At 33.4% G+C, this 22,259-nt stretch overlaps 2 protein-coding genes across 4 annotated transcripts in view; one reads left to right on the forward strand and one right to left on the reverse strand.

The window, feature by feature from the left end:
* LOC134268412 (MYND-type zinc finger-containing chromatin reader Zmynd8-like) overlaps nucleotides 1–6,069 on the reverse strand; it is a 30,258-nt gene extending 24,189 nt beyond the window's left edge. For 2 of the 3 annotated variants that reach the window (XM_062750662.1, XM_062750659.1), the window contains exon 1: nucleotides 532–690. The gene's annotated coding sequence lies outside the window, so the exon portion shown is untranslated. Of the gene's footprint in view, nucleotides 1–531; nucleotides 691–5,966 lie in introns of those variants that run through there. The other variant, XM_062750661.1, reaches the window with a different exon arrangement.
* Nucleotides 6,070–12,403: 6,334 nt separating this feature from the next.
* Nucleotides 12,404–18,480, forward strand: LOC134268415 (translocating chain-associated membrane protein 1-like). The gene is made up of 12 exons (XM_062750673.1): nucleotides 12,404–12,629; nucleotides 13,189–13,252; nucleotides 13,668–13,783; nucleotides 14,207–14,323; nucleotides 14,434–14,489; nucleotides 14,676–14,760; nucleotides 16,092–16,162; nucleotides 16,380–16,490; nucleotides 16,842–16,913; nucleotides 17,202–17,273; nucleotides 17,492–17,628; nucleotides 17,839–18,480. Exons 1-12 carry the CDS (start codon nucleotides 12,504–12,506, stop codon nucleotides 17,928–17,930), a joined length of 1,119 nt encoding a protein of 372 aa, XP_062606657.1. The 5' UTR covers nucleotides 12,404–12,503; the 3' UTR covers nucleotides 17,931–18,480.
* The last annotated feature ends 3,779 nt before the right edge of the window (nucleotides 18,481–22,259 follow it).

Consider the following 22,259-nt stretch of genomic DNA (forward strand, 5'->3'; position numbering starts at 1 on the left):
TCGAAGTATGAGGAGTTGATCCTTATGAAGCGTGTTCGAATTCCACTGCGGGACATGGAGACCCGTCTTTCGGATGAGACTGTATAAACTGAGGTCCCGTGTCACAGTAGGTGCTGGCACGAAAATGATCCCTGACGCTGCTCAATATGGCAATAAGTGCCGAATATTGCACATAACAGGTAACAAGAGGGTACACAGCACATCTAATTCTGAAGTTCACTGACTATTTCACTCTAACAAATAACATATCATTCATACTTACTTTAGCAATTATAAAATATATGAATTATAACTGTGTGCATAAATATATATTTAAGTTTTACAATGAAATTTCTTCGCGGGCATTATGGTGGAAAATGAATATAGTTCTACGGTAACATATTTATATCAAATAAGCATTTTAGAAAAAGATGCATATGCAGTCTCAATTCAGAGAAATTAAATTAAGCATTAACACATGCCAACTACAGGAACTTAACTCTAATTAAATATCTCACATAAGTTAGTGTACACAGACACAATTAAAATCACCTGCACAGTGCAGTCTTCTCACTTAAACCTGTTAAATTTCAATCTACTGCCTTCTTCTTTTAGTGTCTACAATTTTCCTAAACAAATGTCCACCATTTTCCCTGGAGTTGAACCATGTGGTAAAATTAGATGCAGTCAAACAGCCTTGAACCTTTCACAGGCAGATAATTCTGTTTATTTATAGAACAGGATTGTATACAACAGCGAACAATGGGGGCGGAGTTTCGTCCTCATTGCCATAGTGATTTCTCAGCTATTGGCCAGGGGTAATGTTATAGTCTGAGATGTGAACACAGGAAATTAATGTAATAAGAATGGGGCCCAACACAGGGGCTTGGCTGTGGGGATACTTAAGGGTGCACATATGTAGTCATTAAAAAGTCCAATTAAATGAATTTGAAGTACTTTGAGAATTAATGTATATTTAGTACTTTAAAAAAATGTTCCTTCAATGTACAGGTAAAATCTACATGTGGTTCTGTGCGGTTCATTGATTTTTAAACAGCTTTAAACACTATACAAGTTTGCTGTGTATATAAACAACTTTACCATGTTTTCCATATGGATTAGAAATACTATTTAATAAATTTGAAAAATAAAGACTTCATAACCTTGTATGTAGTAATTTTATTTTTCTAACTGTGGGCAATGTGCATGCATGCAATATATATCTGAAAAAATTGACAGTAACCAAAGTTAATTACAAAAGAAATAAAAATATATAGTTTAATTAATTGCCATAAATCTTATTACATGTAGATGCATTTTTTGAAAACTTACAAATTTACATTAAGGTATATATAATACGGTATATATTTTTAAATTGCCTATTATTGTCTTGCACAACTTCATAATCTCGATCATTGGGTTTTGCTGGGTAAAATTTTGATCATGCATGCAATGAAGTATGGTTCCCAAATAAAGGAGTAATTATAAAACCAAGCATGGATCTTTTTTTTTTTTTTTATTTTCTACCAAGTGAGAATATAAGAATCATTGAAATCAGTAAATGGTTATCAAAGGTAACTCTCTCTCTCTCTGGCAAAGAATAAACAGACTTAACGCAATTAATATTTTGGATCTTTTTGCGAATCCTTTAATTACTAGGATGTAAATAAACTATGTATATGTTACTTCATTAAAATACAAAATATTTTACAAGCAATAGGAAGAGCTACCTATACAAGACTATATTAGGTAAGATCATTTGTTCTGTCAAAATAATCACTCGTAACCAAGTTGTTTATTACTAATACCGGTGATAAAAATTGAAAAAACTATATATACATTGGTGTTGCCATCCGGATTTTAAATTGTATTTGACAAGGATTTTAGGTCAAATAATCATTGACATTATCAATAGGAGGCGGGGCTATTGATCAGCATCAGTTGATCTCTCTCTCCCCCGTCCCTCCCCCTCTTTCTCTTTAGAAATTTTGTTGATATGTGTATCTATTTAACAGCCATGTTTATTATATGAAATTAAAAGTATCCCTGAAAAACATTGTGAGGACATGCCAAAATATGACATTTATCACCAGGGTATTCCGGTAAATGCCAAACCAACCAAACCCACTCTAAGATGTGAGTTAGATCAAGATGACGTTCTAGAATGCAATGTGGGCATCACATGATGAATTGTTCAACAGGTCAATTAAATGGAGGGACAAGTCTGTATTGAAAATGTTTTTTGTAAAATTAACAGTAAACCAACTGTTATTCATGTGCAAGAAATATCCTTAAGTTTCATGATCTAGTCTTTAATTCAAAAAAATATATATATTCATACTTAATATTTATAGCCATTTATTTTTCTTTATACTGGACAGGCAAACGATGTTTCCTCAGTGGCAAAAACTAATCATTGTGGATTGATTTCAAACTGACAAATTGCGAATAATAGTTGGTTTAGAGTAGGGATGTACGATTTTATCGGTTTACCGGTATATCGTGATTTTTTGTCCCGTTATACGTATCGTGATACGGAGCCCTAAATACCGGTATATTTAGGTACATATTATAAGGTCCAGAAATTATTCATTTATTTGTTCAATCTTTCAAATTACAATTATAGAAAGGCTAAAAAATGTTGTAAAAGGTGAAAAGAACACATCTTACCATCCAAACATGATTAATTCTATGTATATAAATATTTCAAAAAAGTGACATTTTGTTTTCTAACATCTTTTAAAGAAAAATAATGACAATTCATTAAAAACCATTGTAAAAATTGATTGTAAAAATATCATGATATTTTGAGTAAAAATCGTGATATATCGCGATACGAAATTTTTGGCGATACCCATCCCTAGTTTAGAGTAGTATGAGTGCATGATTGTTGGTTCATCTCCTTTTAATATGATGTACATTATTTTGTACAATTGCAGTTTTTTAAAAATTATATAGCCAACAAACGTGCCGATTACATATGAATTAAGATGGTTAAAAAAGCATGACCCTAATTATCTATTGATATTCAAGAAATCTTTGGCCCCCATCCCTTCAATATTGTGTTTCGCTGAAAAGAGCATTTTAAATTCATATATGTAGCAAAAAAAAAACCAGGCAAGATTCATCGTTGCAAACCACGGCCAAATTGTACGATCCTCTCCCATTCTGGCCGTGGTTGAACGAGGAGAGAATTCTTCGTAGCTCATTAAAATTTTGACCAATGCGAGTAAAGCATAGTCGGAAGATGAACTCTATCGCGACCTTGCAATATCCAATCGCAGGAAAGGAAATATTTCTTGTATACTGTTGACGTCAGTTGTTGATTTCAATTGCGATGGAAACAAAACTTGCCACTAACTGAATATGACGTCACAATAGAGAGGCGTAAATATTCAAGATTACGACACTTTTTGTGATCAAGCAGCCACGGGTAGGAGAGAGCTATATATGCGGACTCTGGACCGTGACTTGAGACGATGGGCAAGATTAAGATATAGGTTATCTAAATATTATGGATCCGAAAGAAATATAACAATTCATAAAAATTTCAATATACAGCTTTTTTCTTGGCATTAAAGTCCACCTATTTTTTTTAAAGCAGTATATTACAGCAATCAAAGTGTTTCTGCAGCATCTTCACAGCATGCCGCATTCCCATGGAGATCGCTTGGTGATTGACTGCGCTCCTATGAAGTTTTCAAGGTGTGCAAGGAATTGTCACCTCACGTTCATAACGTTATCACTGAGCTGGCTGTGTTCACAACATGTTCACCATGCATTCTTTACCCATAAAACAGAAGCCATGTATAAACAGGAGCATAACACATTTGAGGGAGTGCAGAAGCTGGATTCTACTCAAGACCTGAGGCAGGGTAATCCTAGGATGGAAAAACATGGCTGTTGGAGAGGAGCTTAAAGTCCTCCAGAGCAGGCTAGGGTAGATTAAGGAGGTGATAAGGCAGAGAGAAGCTGCCTCCTTCAGAAACATCAGAGGAATTTTACCAGGCTCTCTAGATGGATGGAGTGGGACCGGAAGTTTGCTGTATGTTTCAAGTGTGAAGAGGTGGGGCACTTCTGTAGAGATTGCTCCACCCACGCTACAGGGAGAACAGTGGCTACTGATGAGCAGAGGGGCAGGATGAAAGGGGCCTCTAAAAAGATGTTCCCTAGGTTAGATTCCAAGGAGCTAGGGATCAGTGTTCCCTACTGGTGTATGCAGTGCCAGGGCAAGTGAAGCAGGCTAAGAGATCAGAGTTTTGCTTGGTTGAGGAGGAAGTGTTTTATACAATAGAAGAGAAGTGGAGTGCATGTGTAACTCCCCCACTCTGGTGCTGCTTGTACCAGCCTTGGTTGGTGATGAACCCCATAACCTGGGGAGGATAGACCTATGTAGTTCTGATGTCACCTGCAGTGATGAGTAATCATGCCCATCCCTGGTCACATGTGAAAGAGGGGAAGGAGCCCTTTATATCCACTGAGCAGTTGCCAATTGAAAGGCTTCACTGTTGGCCTGTGCATGCAAGGCATGGAGGTTAAAGCAGTGGTGGATACTGAGACCAAAGTCAGCATATTGTCAATCAGGGTGTATGACCTAGTAGTGGGACGATCCATCGGTGCACCAATGCATCACAGTATTCCTTTTGATGATCTATGGATCGATTCATCTAATTTAGTATCATGATACCTGACTGCACTTTTTTTTAAAATCCCAAAAATGTCCAGGCTTTAGAATTTGAAATTTTTACTCCTTTAGTCTGTATCGATCACCAAGATGTTTAAACAAACTGAAAAAAGTACAAATGTCTTGGTGATACAGAATTCAAAATATAAGCATCAAAATGGTGTCAGACACACCAGATAATGTTAAATTAACAAAACCCAATTGCAGCAAGTCGAGTTCATTTGTGAATTAGTTTATTTTCATACACTGTTATGTTCCAAATTAAATGTTCTAAAAAATTATTTAGTTTTATTTGGTATTAAATGTATCGTGATATGTATCGTATCGCACCTAAGGTATCGTGATATGTATCGGTTGGCTAAGTTCAGTATTGTCCTAGCCCTAGTATGGCCAGCTGGAGCATAAGCCCCCGATCCAGAAAGATGTGACAAAGAGGCAGACTGGAATAAACTCCAAGTTGGAAGGATTTATAGTTGGGCATATCTCTTGTGTATTGGTCAGCAAGAGCAGCAGATAGAACTCCATGTTGCTCCATTGAAGGACTCAATGTTCTCCATGCCTGGAAAGCCCAGGCACCCTTACTCTGGGGGGTGAGACCACAAAGATGGAGTGACCTTGACAGAAGTTGAAGCTGACCTGTGTACATCAGTACCTCCCCTAGTGAGGGAATTAGGCAGTGTGGCACCTCTGGCCCATCCAAGAAGTACACTTGGTAAACCAGGGGTTGGGAGTAGAGATGTTGGAAGAGTCCTTCTAAGATTTGGCCATTGAAGATATCAGTGTTGCACCTCTATCCCCTGGCTAGCGTTCCAACGTTGAAGATGGTTACGGGCCCTCTTTCTTGTAGTAGACTTCAAAGAAAACAGGGGGGAGTGTAGTATCTGCGCGACTGTTTCGTGATATGAATTATTATCTGTATTACATCAGATGGCAGGATAGTTGCACAGTTCTCTTCTACACATGGATGCCGAACAGACAGGACATGTCTGGGACAGCCAGTAGAGCGGGGAGTCAGCCTGGGCCAGAAAGAAAGAACGGTGTTTGTAATTGCGTATATAGGGTTACTTTAGCATATTGCCTAACATCCTCAGGCAGGCAGTTTGGTTCTTGGGTCCAACAAAACGCATGTTGCCCTAGAACTCAGTCAATAAATGTATAATGTTACCCTCAGCATTTGCAACACACTTGACAATAGGTTAACATTATGAAAATGTCAAAGGCTTGCAAATTATGCAGATATGGTTCACCCTAAAATTCTCAAAAAATCAGTTATGTGTTTGAACAATGAACATGATGTACTTACGCAAATCAAATATTTAGTATCAACTGATCATGATTTTCAGTCTCTCTTTCAGAGATGTGCTTAGTTGTTCTTGCTGGTCAGTTCTCCATGGTACTTCAATCCAAGTATGAATTCCAGTGGTCAATTTTTTTTGTCCAATTCTGTTTCATATGAAGCTAATGGCAGATAATCCATGCATAGTAGACCTGATGAAAAAAAAATTACTACAATGTACAAATAACATGATGCATTAATATTAGTATAAAGTAAATACAAAAAACAATGTGTATAAATGTATACATGAAATTTTGACACAGAGAAAAGTTAGCTGCATAGTCATTTCATAGAATATATGATAATATGTAAATATTTAAACAAAGATGCCTAAGGGCAACAATGCTGTTCTTCAGTTGTAGATATTTAAAAAGAGTTACAAGAGATGTTATAAAACACTTATGCCCCATGATCCCCAAATAATTGGAATTTTCTAGGTCCAAGGGGCATAACTCTGTCAAAAATGGCTCAATCTTACCCAAATTTGAAAACAGAAATTAACCTAGATATTTTTATGATAAATCTGTATACCAAATTTCATTTCAATATGTACAACCTCTGCAAAGAAAATAAACAGAAACTGCATGATGGTGGACTGACCGACCGACAACAGCAAAGCAATATGCCCTCCCTTCTTCGAAGGACTGGGCATGAAAATTTCTGCTCTTCTGTCTTACAATATCCATTTGAATAGGTCAAGATTTGTTCTACTCATTATCAATGTTTTCCCTTTATTTCAAAGTAAAGGGTTAGAGATCAGTTGTAACAGGTTAGGGCCTTATAGGTTTATGATCAAAATATATGTGGGCCTAAGTACAATTTTTTATTTTAAAGCAGCATTTTTGTCGTTTGAAGCAGTCAACTTGGCCGGCTGTCTATTCTTGGGGAAAACACTGATTATCTTCGCTAGTGTATGTAAATAAAGTTTCTTTTTAGTGAGAGATTTATATAGTCCAAAACATCTTACAAACAACCATCATGAAGAACAATTTTGGTGAGTACTAAAAGCATTTTACTTTTACTTACTGTGACATTATAAGTTCAGTTTGCAAGTATAGAAAATATTGACCCTAGAATGCCGCCCCAAGTTGGAGGCGATATATATATTTCCAGTTTTCGTATTGGCCCAGGTTCTGATGTGAAAAAGCCTGAAAAACATGATTTATTTCACACTAACTGCTACACTGATCATGCTGATAATCATAAATACATGTATAATTATTTAACTTGACACTCATGCATCTACATGATCTTAAATATGTAATATGCATGCAATTGCTGCTTGCAGATCACCTGAACTGAAGGGTCATGGGTGCATATCTAAAGGTGTTAGAACGTGGAGAGGTTAAAAGAGCTTAGGACCCTCCCCCCCTTCATTCTTTAGCAAAGATAGGCATATCAATAAAATAGGCATTGAAATTTAGCCCCCCCCCCCCCCACTTGAACGTTTTTTGTTGGTTTAGCCCCTTTAAGGGGGATGTACAAGCCATATTGGATCTAGTCTGGTGTAAAATAAGAAATACCAAGAATACTCTACTAAACTAGCCCAAAGTTACTCAAAGTGCTAATGCACTAATTACCTACTATTAGAGACCAAAATCAGTTAATAATTAAGTTTATTTTGTTTTAATTAGGAGGAAATTAATCATGTTAGAACTGCGCAGCTACAGCATTCACGAGATGAAAAATGCATTGAATATAATGTTAGTTTGATTCATTGATAATATGGCTACAACCATTTGTTTCGCGTTTTTCTTGTCATTATCCATAATTCTTGAAAATTTGATTTTTCATATGGGTGTCTTCCTGAGGCCATGTGTTTATTTCGTCCGCCATTCCTCTGTCACACAGAGTTCGAATAGCATTGGTTTTATAATAAATGCGACCATAATAACATCAAGACAAGAAATTACTAAGTAATAATCATTAGGTTATATTACTTACTACTTTTATTTGTTGCATTGCATCGTCTGATTAATGAAAAAAAAGCGATTTTAACCCCACTCCAGTAGGGCTGGGTATTGAAAGAAATTTTTCGATACAATACATATTGCAATACAGAGGTGCGATATGGGATACATATTGCCGATACATACAAATGAGAATACACTATTGTTTGCATGTTGTTTTAAAGAGGTGATAGTGTTTTTTTTATTAAAGCATGAATTTACAATAATAAAACATTTTAAATCCTTGTTTTTTTTTTAATTCTCTTTGGACAAGTGTATGACAGATTAATGTTATTTGCCCATATTTTTCTTCAGAAAAATTAAGGCATCGATCCACATATGTTTCAGACAAGCCCTTGTGCATGTAAATATGTTGCCACTGGTGCTAAATACTCGATCTGAAGCCTCAGACGACATCACAACATTGACCTGGTTGACTGTGTTGATACTTCACTTGACGTCGTATTCGTGGAAGTAATGGCAAATAAAATATTTTACCAAATTGCTTTGAGTTCAAATAAAATATGACTTAAAAATTCTGATTGATGTCTTATTATCGGTTTACATTCCATGAGACGCGCCATTTTACCTACCGGAATTGCCTCCAAGTTTCACAGTAGCAAACAGGTCAATGTTGCGATGCCGTCTGAGATGGGTAATAATATATAGGCTCGTTGTTCCGCCAGAACTTGCGACTTCTTGTTGACAAATATAATTACATTTTGCCTTTTTGCTGCTGACTTTTACGTAGCGACCCTACACTTTTGACATGTTTACATGCGTTTAACCGATTTTAGATAAGTCGTTCGTAATATTAGTCACTTTCACGTTTTTCTTTCTCTTAATTAAACGTTGAAATAATCAAGCAATACGCAGGCATCTCTGTATCGGTTATCGTATTGCTAATAAATATCGATATATACCGATTACCGATATATTGATCCAGCCCTACACTCCAGCAAATCGGGAAAAACTGTTCTGTTTACAGCTCGAGTTTCCTCGATAATATCTGAAGCCTCAGACGACATCACAACATTGACCTGGTTGACTGTGTTGATACTTCACTTGACGTCGTATTCGTGGAAGTAATGGCAAATAAAATATTTTACCAAATTGCTTTGAGTTCAAATAAAATATGACTTAAAAATTCTGATTGATGTCTTATTATCGGTTTACATTCCATGACTTTTTTTTCGACGCGCCATTTTACCTACCGGAATTGCCTCCAAGTTTCACAGTAGCAAACAGGTCAATGTTGCGATGCCGTCTGAGATGGGTAATAATATATAGGCTCGTTTTCCGCCAGAACTTGCGACTTCTTGTTGACAAATATAATTACATTTTGCCTTTTTGCTGCTGACTTTTACGTAGCGACCCTACACTTTTGACATGTTTACATGCGTTTAACCGATTTTAGATAAGTCGTTCGTAATATTAGTCACTTTCACGTTTTTCTTTCTCTTAATTAAACGTTGAAATAATCAAGCAATACGCCATCTCTGTATCGGTTATCGTATTGCTAATAAATATCGATATATACCGATTACCGATATATTGATCCAGCCCTACACTCCAGCAAATCGGGAAAAACTGTTCTGTTTACAGCTCGAGTTTCCTCGATAATATCATTCCACTGAGCACGTGGTTGGCATGTGCATATATCTGCTGTGGATAGATGAGTTTATTACCATGATTATATTTAATTTTTCATGGAACAAGTCTTGATGATTTGTTGGTTTCATTAAAACTCAAGAAAAAAGATAAAACATGTCCTAAATATATGTGATTACGGCGGGTCTTTTTTTGTGGCGATAGAAGTTATTTTCAAATGGGGCACTGCAAGGAGGATGCTTAGCATTTAATTTGAAAATGTTAAACAATATGCGGTGCATGAAAAACAAATTGTAATTACATGTCTTACATTCGAAAAGTTGGTACATGTGTCTATTTTGTTTAGCACTTAGATAGAAAAAATAGGCAGTTATAGGATTTCCTTCAGGCACCTCACATAAATAGCTAGATTGTTTGCAATGAACCACACATTGTATGGAGTAATGTTTGGACATAAAAACGCATCATGTCTCATTATGTTGACAACATTGTAAGCTCTCGCTCATTGAACATACGAAGCTTGATAAAATATACTGAGTTGTTTCTTTGAAATTTAGAAGCAAGCACAATGTTTGCGAAGAAAAGTCCATTGCATATGCTATGTCTATCACACAAAAAAAAAATGAGAGGCTACCCCCCCCCCCCCCTCAAAAAAAAATCCTATGTTTGTTTTTCAAAATAATGCCAAAGATTAAAAAATTTTGCATTACTAAGTATGTGATGGAAAATGTAAAATGTACTAGCCTTATAAGACAATTTGTTATAAAAATATTTGGTTGCCCTCTCTCCCGATCTACTGCATAGAAATGGCCCGACTCATTTTTTTTTACATCCCATTACATGTTTTTTTTTTCTTCCGTCAACGAATATGTTTAAAATTTTAGAAATTTTTTTCTCACCTATAAATACGGACCCAATAATTTTTCCCTGAGTTGGGAGGACCACCAAACGTCATTTTAAAGATGGTATAAAATATTTATTAATGTTGATTTTTTTCTTTACTCTGTAAAATTGTAATTTTTTCAAAAAGGGCAAATAGAAAAATATTATTAAATCTCCTAACCCACTCTGAATGATTTCATTCCTTTTCAAATGTTGCTCCGCTAAAATCAAAATTGTAAATGTTTATTTGACAGAGTATACGAGGGTAGATCAAAAAGTAAACGATATATCTTAGGTATTTGATAGTTATATTATTGTTGAAATATTCAAGTATTTTTCAAAGTGTAAATTGGAGGTCTTTGATAGCATATATTGCTTAATTAAAAACACATCCCTTTTCAAACTTGCTAATATATCACTGGGCAATATAACAAGTATCATATTTAACCATCTGCCTTCCTTCACTAAAACGATCTATCCAATCATTGATTGAATTTGTAGGAAGTCATTTGTCTTAATAAACTATGAACAAATTCTTATATGCTACTTCAAAGGCATTTTTAAGATATATCATAAATATTTTAGTCGTTTGTTAAACGAGTTCCACTGAGGCAACCATTTTTCGTCACAAGTACCTGCATAATGACGTCATTATGAGCAAAACTTTATTCAGCATATGCTATTTTATAGAACTTGTGTTTGGCTATGTGTGCACCAAATTTGTTTCTAATCTGAATTGTGGTTTTGTAGATATAGAGATAGTTCGCGAACTTTTTGATCACCCCTCGTACAAGTAGGTACTAAATCAAGGTCATTCATATCGATTTTATGTGTTTAATTTCTTTGTGTTTCATTGGTGATAATTAAAATTTTGATATATATTATATGTTATCTGTGGCAAACTTACAAACTCTTAATTCTTAACTTTGATGGTGCACATTTTCCTTACCTGGAATCAAAGAGTTTAAGATTTTTTTCTTTGATATCAATAAGTACATTATTTAACAACTGTTCGATAATAATACTAAATAAATTACTTCAAGCCATACTATAACACATTTCCTCTTTTAAAAGTGTTCATACTATTTGAAATATTTTGCAACTGTAATTCTCTTCTACATTTAAAGATTGTTATGTCCCTCCATATTAAGAAGAGGTCTGGAAAACAAAATTCTGTGCTAAAAATAGACCACGTGCTGCTATGCATGAACTACTTTCATGGTTCTTTAAACTCTTTTTGAAGACAACGATACCTTGTTTTGAACTTGAAATTATCATTTAAAAGTGCAAAATTTGACATTTTCTCAACAAATGGTTGTAGAGAGAACATTGATGCACAGTTTGCATATTTTTTTGAATTTTTTAAGGCTCTGCTGAATTCTGTAGCTGCGCAGTTCTAAGGAGCATATCAAAAGCATTTTTCTGCAAAAGTATAGATTATATATGCACAACATGCATTGAGTTATGCATATTTATTGTATCTTTATCATAAGGACTTAAAATTTGATCAAAATATGATGTATTTTAGCCATTTGAAGATATGTTTACATTTTGTTCTCACAGCACTAAAGGTGGCCGTACATCCCCCTTAATTATTTCTGATGCCTATTCTATGGGCTTTAACTCAGGTTTTACCATTAACTAGAACAAACTCTAAATTGCACATACTTGTGTGTTAAATACCTTTTGATGACACGTGTTCTTGAAAGTTACATTTATGTTTACTAGTTCTTCATCAAAATTTTCCCGCCCAAATAATATTAGCCACGAGGTTTTTGATTGGACGATGAAAACATTTACTTCCGTGTTATCCATTTCATGAATGAGAGTATTGTAATGAATTACTGATATCATTTTAGATATGATCAAATCACACGTTTGAGTTATGGGTCATGTATCTATAACTTTAGGCACTGAAACTTTTAAAAATGACACGAAACCCTATCACGTGACATTTGACAACAAGTATAGCAATGCATTGTGGGAATAACGCCGTCAACTTCCTTTCATAACGCCGGCCTTTTATCGCCACATCGACTTCACGAGTCAAGCTGCTGAGAAGATGGGAATGCGAAGACCAAGAAGCACAAAGAACCCTCCGGTGTTCAGTCATGAGTTTTTCATCCAGAATCACGCAGACATTGTGTCATGTGTGGCCATGGTTTTTGTCATAGGACTAATGTTTCAGGTATCGTAATATTGTGACAGTGCGTGGCTGTACCATATGTTTATCACTTCGTTTCACTATCGATGCAAATATTGGAGTTTTCAAATAACCTTTACTGAATTTTTGTATAAAGCATGATTTTTAAAAGATGCTGTAATGTAATTATAGATAAATGAACGTGAAAGTAGATAATTATATGAGAATGACGTGGCAGGGATTTTAAATGTGAAAGATCTGTCTGCATAGTTTTTAAAGGAAATAAATAAATTAAATGGCATACACAGACATTTAGCTTGATTGAAATCAGACAGGACAATAAAATTAACATGGTTAAAACCAGTGTATCTGGTAATTTTTGCAAAATTACAAAATACATCTATGCTTTGGCATATTGTCTCAAAAATAGTGTTTCTAATTGTATTACAAGCTCCTAATATATAAAGGCATGTTTTATATATATTCATTTATATTTTGAATGGAAAATAGTTTCCAAATAGAACTACACAAATAGAAATTTTAGAATATTATCTTTATACCATGATTTGAATAAAATTTTATTTTGAACGAAATTATTTTTCAGGCAACAGCTCCAGTGGCATCTCTCTTTGTGACACTACAGAACAATGTCACTAAAACTAATAATGGTAGGTTATTTTAAGTCTATACATGTACTTTACTATAGTATTTCCATTCCTGATGGTACATTGATTATTATTGTTTTTTTAGAGCTAAAATTGTGCATCTGATGTCTATTACTGTTTTGCAATATATTCTTTTAATTTATATAAATCAGAAAAGTTAATCTTACAATGGAACTAAATTTCTATAATTTATTAAATGATATATTTAGTTTTTCTAAAATATAATTGAGGAATTCAATATTCCTTACTTTTCCTGAGATTTAGCATCACTCTTATGTCAAAGGGTGATTTTTACTACTTGTAAGCTAGGTTAGGAATCTAATTAAAAGCATATGCCTAGAAATACAATACATATAGTCATTTTGTTCAAGAGTTCAAACTAAGCCTTGAAATTGATTTCTGTTTGTATTTTTAACAGACACTGGGGAGGAGGTGACCAGCTACATGGTGGGACTGAAGGACCTCTTCTGTGTCTTCTTCTACCTCCTCATCTGTATCGTGGTCCACGCAGTCATCCAGGAGTACATTCTGGATGTAAGTGTCTCAATCACATACACAGTATCATAGGAAGTAAATCACATCTGTAGGAAGACTGTTTAGAGTATTGTCATTATTTGTAATATAGGGTGGCAAATTTCACTTCAGATTCTCTGGTCATAAAACTTAGACAAGCACAATTTCAATCTTAGTCTCACTTTTTAAACATATATTTCTTCTGTAAAAGTGAGACTGAAAACAAAAGAAGTTTTTTTTTTGAAGGGTTTAATTAGCTGAGTTAAAGTAACCTTTAATTTGATATTAAAGCTCAGCGCATATGCTTACAATGGAAATAAATTTATGTCCAGCATGTACCTCATAACTTTTCTTTCAATAGACCACTGTTTGAAGAAGTTGATTTACATCAGTGTATGGAAGGAAATAGTCTCATATCATTTTTTTTTTGTTTTAATTATACAGAAACTGAACAGGAAAATGCATTTGTCTAAAGTAAAGCACAGCAAGTTTAATGAGTCTGGACAGTTACTGGCGTTTTATGGAGCTTCTGCTGTGTGGGGCGCTGACATCATCATCAAGGTGTGTATAGAGACATTCTAATTACTTGTATGTATTTAATGTAAGTGAGAACCCAGTTTTCTGCATTATTACTTCATTGTTGCTAAATATTTTGACTTTTGGCTTTGCAGGAAGGTTTTGTGAATATTAACCAGCTTTGGGAAAATTACCCACATAGTGAGCTGTCGTAAGTCTGCTTTTTGCAGTAGTTGGTAAAAAAAAAAAACTCTTCTGTGTAATTGTTTTGGTATACAGGAAAAAAATAAGAGAATCAATATTAAAAATATTTACTGCAAGAAATTAAGATAAGAATGTAAATTGGTTGTTTATACACGACTGAAAATGTTTAAAAATAAACTTTTATTGTTCACAGGTTCATTGTGAAGTTTTTCTTCATCATGCAAATTTCCTACTGGATCCATTGTTTCCCTGAGCTTTATTTCCAGAAAGTGAAGAAGGTAAGGCTCTGAAAGGAAGGGAAGACTTAATTGATCCTTTTATACAGGGTAATTGTATATCTTTTCAGCTGGGAATTATACCCATAATTTGGGTAAAAGATGCATTGCTAGGACCTCAGTTTATTCGGTCTCTTCCACAGGTGAGATCACCATGTCACACAGTGCATTCAATCCTGTGACAATAAAACTGAATCTTTACACTGCTACTTTAAAGCAAATGCTCTAACCACCAGTGCTCCAAGTTGCGACTAAAATGGTCGCATATGCGACCAAATAATTGATTTTGCGACCAAAAATGAAAACACCCATAATTTTGGGTCCATTTTTAATAGAGGCATTGCTCAAGAAAATGTTTTAAGACATATACTTAAATACACTTTACAAAGCGTCGCATGGAATTAGATCACGTAATGTTATGGCAGCATGCTGTACAAAGTTTGATAGAACCAGAGACGTGTATAAATAATAGAATGGCATCCAAACTTCGTAAACTTTCTAAGATCCGACCTTGTTATTGAAGTATTTGGTCAATTACTTGCATATCACAACGAATCATGCTAATAAAGAGTGTTTTGGCGGCATTTATAATGACTGGGTAATGGGTTAGGTACGTAGTAGTAAGTAAACATGACAAACAGCATGCAAAGTCCTGTCTCAACAGCTGTCAAGCTCGTATTTTCATTTGATAAAATTTTATTTCTGTAATCAGATTTACTTCTGTTCTTCTGTACTAAGGGTACATGTACATGTAATTTCAATAAAACTATATTTTTCAACCTAGCAAAATTTTATAGTCACAGTACATATGCAGTAATAAGTAATCTTTGATATAATAAAGACATAATACATATCCTAATTTAAGTTATCAAGTTTTATTTACAAAATGTATTTTTTTTTTACTTTAAAGCAAATGACCTAAGAGCAAGTGTGACTTGGAGCACTGACCACTGTGCCATGCAGGCAAAAAAGTTCTTTCCACAAATGTTGGTTGATGTCAGCTGAGGCCTGTTCAACAGAGTGAGCATTCACAAACATTTCTGTTGGAGGTATAAGGAATATTGGCGAGCGCTTGCAAACATTCCCTCTGTTGAACAGGCCTCTGATATACAGTCGACTAAAATCATAAATGAGCTCACTAACTGCAAAGACTAGAATTAGCTCTTCTGATTATAGTTTTTCCCACATGTCAGTGTATCTTGATTGAAATGATACTGCTGGGTTACATTTAACTGAAGATTTGTTTGACTGAAAGAAATACTCAGCATGGATCATTTTTCACTACATTACGATTTTTTTTAATACAAAATAACATTTTCCTTTGTCATAAACAGGACGAGATGTCATCAAGAATTCAGTACGCAGTTCTTTACCTTGTATTCATATCTGGAGCTTTCTTCTTAAAGTAAGTATTAATCTGGATTTCCAGAATTTTATTTATAGGATTTTGTAAATTTAACTTACACATTTAGTTGTAGTCAGATAACATTTATTTTAAGTCTGGTAAATCAGAAGAAACCTTGGCTCTGAAGAGCTATTTTCTTTCTACAGAAAGTATATAAAATTATGTTTCTCATTTGAATATTTTGTGCTACTTCATGCCATTTTTTGTCCCATTTTAGTTTCAACAGAGTAGCCCTTTGTATGATAGTACTTCACTACACAGTAGAATTTGTCTTCCACCTCGCTCGTCTTTTGTACTTTGCTGAGAAAACTGACTTAGCCAATCATGGGTATGTATCAAAGTCTATAAAAGCTAATAAGTGTTTGGGGAATCAAAAAGCAAAAAAGTAAGAGTTCTGCACATGTACAATCCTATCTCATTAAGACATGATAATCTTAAGAATTATCCATTTATTTGCATTTGTTAATTGCTTGAAAAACAAAATATTAAGGTCTAAATACACTTACATTTTTGTAAATAAATTCTAATAGTGGAAGTTCCAGTGGTGTTTATTTATAGAGATGAAGCATCTAGTGTCAAAATTAATGTGGATTTAAAAAGTATCAAATCTAGATTATTTTTTATGAAGTAATTATACGCATCTGTAATACAGAGATTATGACTGAATCTTTCTTTGTAGATTTATGGTTTTCAATGCTCTGTTTGTGCTAGTTAGACTGGGAACTATTACCTTGTCTGTCTTAACCTTTTGGTAAGTTCAGCAAAACAAACATTAAAACAGAATAAATTAATGATAGTTGAAATATTTTTTATGCCCTCCTTCAAAGAAGGGAGGGCATATTGCTTTGTTGCTGTCTGTTGGTCCATCAGTTTCTGTTCATTTTCTTTGCAGAGGTTGTACATATTGAAATGAAATTTGGTATACTCATTTATCATAACATTACTAGGTCAAGTTCTGTTTTGGGTACGATTGAGTTATTTTTGGACAAAGTTATGGATCTTAGTTCCATTGTAATACAATCTTTGTCCATTTTTGCAGGTATGGTTTAGAGCAGACCAACCAACCCAATATTGATGTAGCGACAGGAAATTACAATACTCAAATGATTAGGTAGTATTCAAAATCAAACATTATCTTCTTTGTATTACACAAAACCAACATAATATCCATCAGATCAATGTGAAGTGTTGTACAATTGATGATAAATTGTTTTTGTTTATGTCTTTTTTTACTATCATTTTCATTTTAAAGGACAATTTTAGAACATTTATAAAATGTATATATTAATTTGATTGATCAGATGTATTGAATTTCTTTTATGTTTGTAGGATAAACTGTCTGGCTGCCGTGTGTCTCCTGCAGGCCTGGATGATGTGGAACTTTATTAACTTCCATCTCCGAAGAATGAGGGAACGGGGAGCTGCTTCCAGAAAGCTTAGGTCTCCCAAGAAAACCAAATCTAAGGGTTAGTCTACTTAGGGATTCTGATACTAATGAGAATTTTTACTAAGACAAACTACACGAAGAACAATTTCCAACTGACCTAAGCAAATGAAATTAGCATAAAAAGCCTTGATTTTCAATTTTCAGCAAACTGAACTTTACTTTGAAATAACAAAATAAAAAAAATCTGTCTTTTTTTGTGTGTTTATTGAATATTGTTATTGTTATGTAGCTTCAGATGAGGATATAAGCTCACTGCCAGAGGCTGATCAGAACACTGCCACCGAGAACGGCATCAGGGCCAGAAAAGTCAAGAAAAACTAAGAGAACACCATCTTATGGCCAAGTACTGGTGAAGCATCACACGCAACAGAGGCTTAAAGAAATAGAAAGGATCTGAATTTATTTTGTTTATTTTGAGTAACTTTTTATATTTTTAAGCAGTAAAGAAAACTGGAATTGTTATTTAATGAGAATGATTTAAGAAAAATTTTCTTCAGTCAAGTAGATCATAAGTTGTTTATAAAAATTTTTTTTTATAAAACTTTGCAGTTTGTTTGGTTATAATATTGTTTGTTGCAGTGTTACATAATTTGCTAATTCCTCTGCCAAATTGATTGATTTTAAATAATTATATATTTATAGAAACAAGGTTGTTTTAAAAGTTGCTTGCAAAGATGAGTAAAATGTTCAACATTTGTTAAATTGTTTTTAATGTAATTGTTACATTTGTAGTTCATACAAATGATACATTTGTAGGATGTTAGTGTTTATATCACACAGTGCAAGCTAATGTCATTATCAGACATTCAACAAACAAGAAAAAAAAATGTAGAAAAAGACCTAAGCAAAAAATGTGACATTGCATTGTATGTTGTTTTACGCAACAGAAAAATTTACCAAGCGATTTTGAACTATGAAAATCACGGTAATTTGTTACGAAAATCGGCGCGAGGATTAGGTGTCAAAAATTTACTGAACACACTTTTTTTAAAATACACACTTTATAACTTTCTCTTATCCTGACAAACATTGGAGAAAATTATTTATTCATTTATTTCAACAAAGCACAAGATAATGTTGCGTAAAAGTATTAACAGATTTTTTTAAAAGAATAGTTACGGTGTTTTTGAAATTATGCGACGCCATACTCTTAGATGAAATAATTTTATTTCAACAAAGCAAGAGATATTGTCGAAAGTTTTATCAGTTGTCATATTTAATGATAATCATGCTTAAAATTATCTTACAATATTTTAACAGGAAACGAAATTGAAACATCAAAGTATTTATTTCTTTAAGAAGACTACGATTTTCCTCTTCTTAAGAGGATATCTTATTTTCTAAATGATACCACTTTTATTAAAAGTTTTAGCATAATTTATATTTCATTTCTCAACTCTCAATATTTATGTATAAGATAAAATTACATTTAACAAGTGTTTAATTGTTTAAGTGCCGTAATCAACACATGCTCACCATGCTCACACATACGACAGGTCATAAACCGACCCCCAATTTTTAACAAACAAAATGATCACAGCAATTAACATGGCAGTAAATAATCAGTGCTGTAACTGTAAAAACATTGCTTTTTAAATTACGAGGGGTGTTGATAGGTAATTATCATTTGACCAGCGCACGTGTGTCACAACATTGGCTTCCTTTCATTACACAGCATTTTATTAAGTTATTTTAAACCTAAAATTAATATTTATTTTATTGTATTTCATATAAAAAAATGATTTATTACTTTGTCTGGCAGATAAGGTGCATGTGTCAAAAGACATAGCTATGAGTGAACGTTAAAAATAACATCGGTAATGGCGGCCTCCTAGACAATCAACATGCAGCTCAAATTACTTTTAACTTACTTTTTCATGTTATTTGGGCATAAAAAGATTATGAAAGTGACATTTTTAAGAAGCATACCATCCAACAATAACTTTCTGAAGTTTAAAATATGGCAATTAACAAAAGAAATTGCATATATCTTTAATACTACAGTATATATTTTTTGTGATGTAAAATGCATCCCTTTCTCACAGAAATTTATTGCATTAAGCAAAAAATCTGACATTGTATGTTGTTTAATTTTTTGTACCTCCAAATATTAAAAACTGTAAAAAAAAAAAAAAAGGGGGGGGGGAGAAAGGGGGAAGGGGGAAAAAAATTGGTCAGTAGGTTTTTTGAATGGATGTGTGTGGATAAGTGTCAGTACATTTCTCTCTGAGAGGGACGATTTGAACCTTTTGAAGTATTAATTTCATACATGTATAATATAAAATGTTTCGATGATTTTTTTTTTCAAAATCTTCATAAATATTTTATTTTAAATACATGTCTTGAGCATAAAATTACACAGCTTTTTTTTTTATGACATATAGAATAATTTAGTGCAGTGTGTGAGAGACAGTTAAACTGGGAGACATCTAAAGCAAAAACAATGAACACTTGACAGGATTAAGTAACTTTTTTTGCTCAAAAGCTACACAATTATTTTTTAAATTTTTTTTTGCAATTGTTTTAACTGCTTTTCATCCTTTTAGGATGACAAAAAAAAAAATTAATGCATTCTTATATCCTTTTGTAATAGGTTGCTTTTATCTGCATTTTATTCTGTGAAAATCTTGATTCATGTATTAGACCTATGTATCGACTATAAAATATGTCCTGGTAATTTTTTAACACCGGACTCCATACATCATATACATGTACAGTGTTTCAGTACCATTTTAAGTGTTGATAGCGTGTTTGTATATACATGTGTGTAATCTTCAATGTTGTGAGGTAGACTAGGTGTAACTGAGGAGGAGGGGATTGAATGTGGGCAAGAGGTGAAAGTGAAAATACAGTTGTTGTTAACTAGTCATATCATGTTCTCAGAGTAAGTATGTCGCATGTGTATTATTCATAATGTTTATCATCACCGTTTGTGTGTTTAGGTGTAATTAACTGCCATTTTCTATCTTTTTTGCTAAAATGATATTGATGAGAAATATGAAACATTTAAAAGAATTTGTTGATTTAATGTTTTTCTATGCTTTAATTCAGGAATTTTTAATTTGCAAGTAAGTAAGAATTTTTTGTAGATTGTGAACCAAATAATATTTTTTGTATGTCATTTTTCTAAACATTGCGGTTTTCGTGTAATAGAATATACTACATGTAAATAACTAGAAAAGTGTTGACTAAATAAGTGTATCAATTAGGAATATGTCAGAAGAAAATAGAAGTAAATAAGGCAATATGAATAAATTTTCTAAAATCAAGTTTGTGTTTTAAGGATTTTTCTTTGTTTTAACAGTTTAGGAACATTGATTATCGACCATCTTTTGTGTTTCAGTTTAAGCCAACATATTATGCTATCTCAGTGATGCTCTTTAAAACATTGCTGACTCCAAATTACATGTATATATCTCAGATGAATGTTTTTTTCGTGATATTCTCCACATGGTTTAAAAGATTCAGCATAAACTTCTTAAATATACCAGTGATTAAGTATGTTAAACTCAGTCCACATACATCAGAAATGAGGAATGGTGCATTTATGGCTTAAAATGAGAAGTTCGAGGAATTGGTATCCAATTTTGGTTTTCCACATTTATAACTTGTACAAGATTCTACCGCTTTTTGACAGATAAATATTATGTAGCTCTGTTGATTTACATATTTGCAAATATACCTATGAAATTAGAAGCAATTATTCTTGGTGATATAAAGAATATTACAGTACTGTAATAAAAAGTTTCAATATGCAAATTGTTTGAATTCATGCATGCATGGGTGAAAGTGCTAAAAATATGCTTGGCAACTATGAATTAATTCTGAGGTACAGCAATATGAAAAGTATCGGTATAAAAAATCAAGAGTTGTCAGTACTTGATTTTCAGCTTACAACAGGGGAATGCCATGAAGCTTGTTTGTCTCATATAGATTGAATTTTTCGTTCTGTTTTTTGTTGAAAGATAAATCAATCAAAACCACTAGATTTTCATGACATCAACTCTAGAGCTTTGTTTAAATGTATCATCAGAGCTTCCTGATTACTTTCAATTCCCAAATGACCTTGTCCAGCAGTGGGATTTGAACCCACTATCCAAGAAATGATACTTCACTCTCAGTCTGTAGCAATTGCTCTAACCACTGTGCCACCCAAGCAAAGATTGTATCTATTTATAGTAACATCCTCTTGCACAAAGGCCTGGTAGGGTATATTAATTATTCGTGAGAAAACTTATTGAAATAGCAATACTTTACTCAGGTAAATGACAAATTCTTGGGGAAAATATAGATTCAGAGTACTATTTAAGGAACATGTCATATGACCTTCTGGCATCAGATGTGTAAGGCCAAAGGACAGGTCAAAGTTGAAATTAAGTATTGAAGCAGTCACAGTTGAATAGCCTCATCACTATGTAGCATATATCATACATTGTACTGTCAAATATTGAGGTCACCACTAAATTACGAAAAGTTTGGTCAAGTTCAAAGGTGTTAAAGTCAAAAAAAAAATAGGCTCTCATCATCATATAAAGTTTGATGAAGCATCATGAATAATTTCTTTGAAACTTTACTAAACACAATGAAAAAGTGATTATGTGGTCAAAGGAAGGACTAACTATTATTAAAGGTTAAAAATTAAAATGGAAG

The sequence above is a fragment of the Saccostrea cucullata genome, unplaced genomic scaffold (genome assembly GCF_032062105.1).
Source record: "Saccostrea cucullata isolate Sc308-1 unplaced genomic scaffold, CSIRO_AGI_Scuc_v1 ctg481, whole genome shotgun sequence".
In the NCBI taxonomy this organism is placed as follows: Eukaryota; Metazoa; Mollusca; class Bivalvia; order Ostreida; family Ostreidae; genus Saccostrea; species Saccostrea cuccullata.

Bases quoted from the DNA above. Each gene is read 5' to 3' on its own strand.
- LOC134268415 (XM_062750673.1), top strand. From the start codon at position 12,504: ATGGGAATGCGAAGACCAAGAAGCACAAAGAACCCTCCGGTGTTCAGT. The intron at 12,630-13,188 runs GTATCGTAATAT...ATTATTTTTCAG, and splicing joins TCATAGGACTAATGTTTCAG to GCAACAGCTCCAGTGGCATC. The intron at 13,784-14,206 runs GTAAGTGTCTCA...TTAATTATACAG, and splicing joins TCCAGGAGTACATTCTGGAT to AAACTGAACAGGAAAATGCA.